Source organism: Patiria miniata, unplaced genomic scaffold (genome assembly GCF_015706575.1).
Source record: "Patiria miniata isolate m_02_andy unplaced genomic scaffold, ASM1570657v1 HiC_scaffold_5, whole genome shotgun sequence".
Taxonomy (NCBI): Eukaryota; Metazoa; Echinodermata; class Asteroidea; order Valvatida; family Asterinidae; genus Patiria; species Patiria miniata.
In genome coordinates, this window is record NW_024037072.1 from 21,141,611 (window position 1) to 21,149,524 (window position 7,914).

Below are 7,914 nucleotides of genomic sequence, written 5' to 3' on the forward strand. Positions count from 1 at the left end.
GATTCAGTAACTTTTGATTTGAAATTGAGATCCTAGAATGCTGTTTTTCTCGGAATATACAGCTGAAGCTGAGCTGAAACTTCAACCCTTAGTTGTTCAGTATCCTTCATTAGATTTTGAACACTTGTGTTGCTTGAAACGAACAAAATGCACAAATTACAAATGATGGACTATATCTTTAATCTAAGTTAGTTTTGCGACAGATATTAGTTAGGTTTCGTTAGATTTTGAACACTTGTGTTGCTTGAAACGAACAAAATGCACAAATTACAAATGATGGACTATATCTTTAATCTAAGTAAGTTTTGCGACAGATATTAGTTAGGTTACTTTTGATATAAGTGCAAATGATCCTTTTATATGTTAAAAAAAAATCATCAGTGCAATGATAATTATAAAACAAATAAATTGAAATTATGATCACACAATTCGGAAATGGCAGTTGCACTTTCTTTGACGGGTAGCTAATTTATCCCTTCTAATTGCAATATAAAATTCAATTCTTCCCTTCATTCTTACTAAACTCATAACATGATTGATTTGGGGAGGCTTCTCTTCATACTTACATTTATAAATGTACTGTTTACCCAAGAAAAATACATAGTAAACAAAAAGATCTGGGTCATAAATAATTATAATTAAACATAACAGAAAATTGGGTCATAAATAATTATAATTAAACATAACAGAAAATTCCGAAAGAAAACATTGACTTTACAAATTTACGTTAACCATTCAATCAACCTTTTTCCAAAAATATGAATCAAAAGGACAATAATTAAACAAAAAGGATCCTATTCTTTAATACCAGAGACCCTCGTACAACTTTAATGATAGATACCGGTGTCATATGAACATCGACTGGCGCGGATGGCACTCAGTTATCTGTTCGCAGCTGGAAGTAAAGCTCAACGTCATTTCTTTGCTGTGCATCTCACATATGAGATTTGAAGGTTTGCATGGTGGAAAGATACTAAGACAAGATAAGTTTGCGGTAGCACCATGTGAATAAATCTCTTTTGTGAGTAAGTGTGGTTCTGAAAAAGAACCGGAGGGACTCAACGTTTCGAACAGTATGCTCTGCCCGTCGTCAGGAGAATAAGGGATTCCAACGATGATGCGATGTTTTAAGGATGGGTGCGGTGAGGCGTGAGAAGGATGCAAACTGGTGAAGCTGTCCCTGTCCAAGATGCGCCTGAAATCCCGCAAACCCTTTTGGTTCTCAGCCAAGTCCCTTGACGACACCAACTTCGACCCAAAGTCAGAGTGGACAGATGTCAACATTGCCAACAGAGAGCTCCTTTTCAGATCCTACATCGGAGCCACCTGCATGGCTTCAACCAGCATTGTAAACATTGGGTGACTCTAAATAGGATCCGTACCCTTCGTGCAAGAACTGCCCACCACCTATAATGGAGGATGAGGGATAACCCCTCCTGCGACTGTGTGCACCCAGACCAGACCATCCCTCATATTATGAATGACTGTCCTCTGAGACGATTGAGCGGTATTAAGGCCATCCACCAAGCAAAAGGTATGCCACCCTGGTGCGGCCTGGATGTCAAAACTTGATCTGACATTATAGCTGCACACGTCACACGACATAAAAAGAACCTGGTCATTGATGGTTCCAGTCGCAGTCTTGAAGGAGGCTGCATGGGACTCTCTGAAGCAACTCTCTCCTCAGGCCGAGAGGTTGCAGCAGCCAAGAGACAACGGGCAAGAAGAGAGTACATTCCATTTTTTAGTACATTGTATTTTTATTAATAAGTACCTTTACCGTAAATAATGGGGATTCCTCTGATATGTTTCGTTAGCAAAGGGGCTGCAGGCAAGTTTGCTCGTGATTTTGTTTGTAATTAAGCAGTTGAAATTCTCCCTATCACGCCTAATAAGAAACAAGCTGTTTCTGGCCGCGCCTTCAGGTTAAATGTTATACCGTTTAAAAAAAAAAAATCCGGGAGAGAGGTTGTTTTCTTAGACCATCACAAAATCTGCAGGGAACAATTTGAGGGCGTGGAAGATTTCAAGTGGTGTCCAGATCAGTTGACACTCGAGTTGAATACATTTCCAGTTATTCACATATCGGCGGTTAATCTGTAATGACATGTGTTAAAATGTGTACCATAGACTATCGCATCTTCCCAACTACCGTGAGTTGGGACCATTTGCTTTAGTAAGTTGAGGCATAACAGAATTACTGTACAGTTTCATTACCATGTTGGTTGTTCAGATTGCAGATGAAAATCCTCAAGTGAAGCATCATCCCCACTACCCTCCTCCTCCCAAGCGAATAGCATCTCCTCCAAAAAGAAGATCTCATCATTCAAAAACCTCAGCTGATCGCAACGCTGATGCGGATGAGAGAGGCAAGGTCTGCTTCGGGCCGGTTACCAACCACTCCAGTCCCAAACCGTGGAACAAATGCAAGAGGACCTTCGTTGAACCTAACGTCACGCTGGTGTCCCCACCATGGGACAATGTAACGTTAGGCGATACCATCCACTACCGGATCGAGTCCAACCTCGCCCTGGACCGTCACTGCGTGTCCGGTGGGAACTTCTGGTTCGCCGTACTGGCGTCTGCCAGAGGTGAACCTGAGGCGAGCTGCGGTTGCTTCGTAGTAGACCACTGCAACGGTTCCTATGATCTCTTCACGGTAGCTGCCTGGGCCGGGAAAGCCAACCTGAACCTCACCCTGGTGCACACCGGCGAGGCGGTAAACCATCTCAGGAATGTGGTGTGGCCTGCTAAGGATAGGGTGTCTTTCATTGGCTTTTACCACCCAGACAACGTCACGGACGAAAAGTGGCCGCGAACCGGTTGTAACTTCAGGGGCCCCGGCAACTGGACGGGTTTATGTGAGTATGAACATCCTAAAGCGATGGGGGATACGAGGCTGGTGTGCGAGAATAAAGATAATGTGCCGTGTGAGACCCTCTACCGCATGAAAGGCCACGGTGCTAGAATAGAAGGCAGTGTGTCCAGACTTACAAAGAACGTGACCTATCTTTTTGCCAGGTACGTACAATAAAAAATAAATATGAAGTAAACCTTTCCTAATCATATTTTGTCATGGTATCAGCAAAATCATTACAAAAAAAAACACTTTAATTTGTAGGGGAAAAATATTCCATGCTTGGGTGCAGCATCCCGGACATCTCAAAGCTGATTCAAAGCATAAGATAAGCATTTTTCAAAGCATTAGATAAGCTGTAACCAGCTGTGTTCAAATATTTCCATAATCGGGTCTTCGGAAATAAGTCGTTTCATTAGAACACACTCTTGGAAAAAATGGTCTGGTTAACTTATTCTTTATGATGGGACTTGCGGACGTTGCGGTTTTGCCGAAGTCAATTGAGTGTGATCAGCTGACTGATAATGTTTACGCCCCAAACCCCCGGCCAATGAGGTTTTGTATACAGTGATGGCCGGACTTCTTTTTGCGAGAGTGTGCTGGCAATGTTTTCTTATAATCATAATTTGGTTTTCTAAATTTCCTTGTGGTGAGAAGCATATGGGCTGTTTCTACGGCATTCTTCTCTGTTGTTAATTAGAATTATGTGTTTTTACGTCAAGGACGGTGTGCAAGTAGTCTACCTTAAATTATAACTTTTTGACACAATTCATTTACAGTCGACTTCTGCTAGTACGAAATCGGATAGGGCGAAATTCCGGGAAAATTACACACATTTATACATTTCTATGGGGAGAATAGTGCTAAAGACGAATTCAGGTAGTACAGAGTCTTGGTTATAACGAAAGGTTTTTGGTTACACCTTGCGTGCAAAAGCATCGACCGTTATCGATCCATTTACAAGAACGTGTTTGAAAACTACTAATTTAAAAGCTTACCAATCCTGCATCACGGCTTTATCTTTCAGACCTTATTAGAAAGCAGCATTGATCTCTTTAATTTCATTGTGCTCTTTTAATGTATTTTAATAATCCTGTCTGTTCATGTACATTTTTTGTGTACAGTCCCAACAGCTACACTCCGGTATCATGCTCCTCCAACTCCTCCTACACTCCCGTATGCTCCTCCAACTTGACAATTAAAGGTGCGCATTTTATTCAGGAACTAGAGAAAAAATGGTCACAGTAAGATTTGGAAAGATTTTACAGAGTGGTCCTTCAGGAAAAAAAACAAGGGTCTAGGGAGGCTACTTTTATTTCCAGTTTCTGGTGGCACATTTTAAAGACGCTCTCCCGTGCTGGCCAACAACTCCAGCGTTATTCTCCTAAAGAACTTTCAATTTGTGTGTATTATGTTTGCGAAAAACAAAAAGACTGTTTTTCCCTGCAACCCTCAGCGAGCGGTCCTGTTTTGGGGGGTTACTTTTGCGAGATCCCACTTGATTATTGTTGGCCGCCAAAAAATGAAAATGTATAGAGTAGTAATTTAACTGAACAAGGGTGGACTGCTTCGTTTGCTGTCTCATTAATTTAGAGGTGAATCACTTTTGCAGTGCTAGAAGATTGACAATATCTTGGGGGGGGGGGGTGGAAAGTCGAAAATAGCATGGAGACAGCATTTTTAATGGCAGCGAAGATAGTGCAGTTGTAACCTTCATGTATACATTAGTTCTGACAAAAGCCTCCTCTTTCAAGCATTTGACGTCTCTATGAAATTAAGAATGATTGATGACAGTTTTAAAATATCACTTTTTGGCAGAGGGTAGTTGTGCAAATACTTTGTCTTTGGAAACGAGGCTGCTTGTGAATACAGTGTATTGTTTTAAGCCAATTTTCATTATTCAACGGCCAACAAAAGGTTACTAGGTATTCGTATGTATTCAGTGAATTAAAACTAGTCACCTTCTTTCTGGACATCCACTAAAAAGAAGGTAGTTGATTTGATTTGACTTGTTATAGTGTTTTGTTAATTTTTCTTTTATCTTAATTTTTTTTGGGGGAGGTATACCCACATCTCTGCATCCAATCCCATTCATGTAACTGATTTTTGTTTTTGAAGGAACCGGTGAATTGGTCAGGAAGGATTTACCACGCTGTCGTCCTGACCAGCCCATTCCGAAATTCCAAGGATACTGGAAGGACGGTGTGTGGCACTCCTTACTCTGCGCCATGAGGACGGACTGGTTGGAAAAGAAGCAACTGGGACAGTGCCTACAGAACAAGCGACTTGTGCTCCTTGGGGACTCTACCACCAGGCAGTGGTTCACTGCTCTGAGTAGGCTGATTGGTGTCCGTGGGGTTAAGCCGCCTGGTGACATATACTGCTGCCATATGGTCCGGGTCTATGAGGAACTCAACCTAACCATGTGGTTCCAGATCCACCCCCACGTTCTGGCCAGCTACGCCGTGGACGTCAAAGACACCATGTTTGAGGTGGATGTCTTCGATGGGTTGGACGACCCGGCATGCAATTACATCGTTGTGATCAGTCCCTGGGCTCACTTCACACAGTGGACCCATCACAGCTACCTTACCAGGACTAAGCTGATACGAGAGGCGGTCATTCGCTTCCGTAAGAGGTGTCCGGATGTGCCAATTGTCGTCAAGGGACCGCATCCTAGGAATCATAAGACCTCCTCTGCCATTATTTATGGAAGTGATTATCTCATCTGGCAGGTGGGCTTGATTAACCAAGAAACCTTCCACGGCATAGGCGTGTGGTTCTTACCACTGTGGGACATCAATCTAGCTTACCCAAAAACAAACAATGTTCACATGCCCATGGAAGTTGTCAGAGAAGAGCTTAAGATGTTACTCGGCTTAGTGTGTGAGAAACACTAATGGCTACTTAGAACGCATCACTTAGTGTGTGAGAAACACTAACAGCCAGTTAGAACACATTAATTTAGTGTGCGAGAAACACTATAGCTATTTAGAACACATTACAGTGTGCAAGAAAAACTAGTAGCTAGTTAGAACACATTACTTAGTACGTGAGAAACACGAATAGCGAGTTAGAACACATAACATGTATTTAGTGTGTGAGAAACACGAATAACCAGTTAGAACACATTACATGTACTTCTGAGTGTGTTAAAAACACTAGCAGCTAGTTAGAACACATTACCTAGTGTTAAAAACACTAGCAGCTAATTAGAACACATTACTTAGTGTTAATAAAACACTAGTAGCTAGTTAAAGCACATTACACATAGGCATTGGCACAATTATTTCCTACAGGAACACATTGCTGAAAGGGTCATGAAGAGGTACCGAGAGCCCTGCAAACATGTCTAGATACTTTTATCACTACCTCTAGTGCCTTCCAGATACTTCTAGTAACTTCTGGCAGATTCAAGAAACAGACTAGTCTCAGTTGTCCAGAATAGTTACCTTGACAAAAACAAAGCAGCAGTTTATTTTCTCTGCAAGAAAACTCCCATTAATTTACATTACTAAGGGCCGCCTGTGTACATTTTGCCAACAGGGGAGGAAGCTTATTTGTGTTCTCGAGTTTGGCAATGGTGGCACAATAAAAATGGTTGTCAAGTATTGGCTAGGAACTAACTTGCCAAAACCAAATTGACAATTCTGCTGCTCATGTGCCATGCTTGAGAGAACGCTGCACATCAAACTGCTTCTTTGACCAAAGGCATGTTCATTAATTTGCACTCGCACCTCAAATTTAGGAACATACTGCGATACGTGCCTAGGTGTTTTCACCTCAGTTATGTCTTTTCTAACTGTGGTTGCTGAATGAGTCTTTAAGCCTAACCAGAAACCCTGCTGAACACAGCCATATGCAACACTTGAAATGCCTGCTCATGTGTAGCAAGATCCATCAGGTCAAAAATATCTAAAGGCCAGACTGCCTCAGAGTCTGTAGTCACCAACTGCAGCAGGATAATGTGGACTACAATCCCGGCCAAATTATTGGTTGGGACACTTCCTGAGCCTTCCACGGTCACCCACTCCCCCGCTCCCCCGGTCAATGTTGTTCTCTCCAGCTGATGGAGCACACACCGCGCAATGAGAGACAACATTAAACGGGGGCCGGGGGGGGGGGGGGGTTGGAGGCCCAGCGATATTTGGCCAGGATTGTAGCTCTCGCAGTTTCTGAATTGGCTGTTAATGCATTGGTACTGATGGCTCACTGCACCAATGTCCCACACACCTGATGCACAGTGTTGAGTCTGGTAGGGTTAAGAATAAATGGACATGGACAATGGAACTAAACCAACAAACCGATCCTACCGTGCAACTAATTCTATCAGGAAGGCAACCTTCAAAGCGAAAATATTGTGCAAGCCATTGTTCAATAATCTGTCAATGGGGCAATTGCTTTTTACAAAAATGTTCAGAGTGATTTCTCCATCGAACTGATAATGTGCCTGTATTCGTCCGTTTTGTGTCCATAGCACAGGAAGGCCTTTTGTTTAGAATAGCAGAAGAGCTGTGCCTGTCTTGTTTTAAGTCAATTATTGTTTAAGGCTGTAATTAGCCTATTTGAGATATGGCGGACACAATAGGGCACTGTTTTGGGTAAATGGGCCTTTCCACACTAGGAGTACAAAAGTGTGACATGGGATTGGGAAATGAAGCAGGGTAATAATATCAAGTTGTTTGTCCCATTTTCCACTTGTACATGTGTCCACCCCATTGTTGAGGGTTGTGCTTTTAAAGAGTTTAAGACTTTCCAGGCAAATTTGACAAGATATTTATGCTCACTGTGCTACGTACGTAACATGGATAGAATGTTTGTTAAAGAAAGTTATGTCTTTATCAAATATTGTACCTTTTCATTCTTATCCCTACAGCATTGTTACCTGTAAAAACCAAGACAATCAGATGTCACAGGGTATTATGTTCAGAATACGTATGTAGCATGGACAGGAAAACGTCACAACATTTCTGTCCACGTTTACATACGTTACCTATAAGTGTCGTAAAGACCAACACAATTGTGTTCATTGTGGCTGTTAGCATTCCTTATGGGTT

General features: G+C 42.1%; 1 protein-coding gene across 1 annotated transcript; it reads left to right on the plus strand.

The window, feature by feature from the left end:
* The first annotated feature begins 1,189 nt into the window (after positions 1-1,189).
* On the plus strand, positions 1,190-6,748 carry LOC119741287 (NXPE family member 3-like). The gene is made up of 4 exons (XM_038217040.1): positions 1,190-1,348; positions 2,234-3,021; positions 3,982-4,061; positions 4,976-6,748. The coding sequence occupies exons 1-4, from the start codon at positions 1,190-1,192 to the stop codon at positions 5,755-5,757; spliced, it is 1,809 nt and encodes a 602-aa protein (XP_038072968.1). The 3' UTR covers positions 5,758-6,748.
* The last annotated feature ends 1,166 nt before the right edge of the window (positions 6,749-7,914 follow it).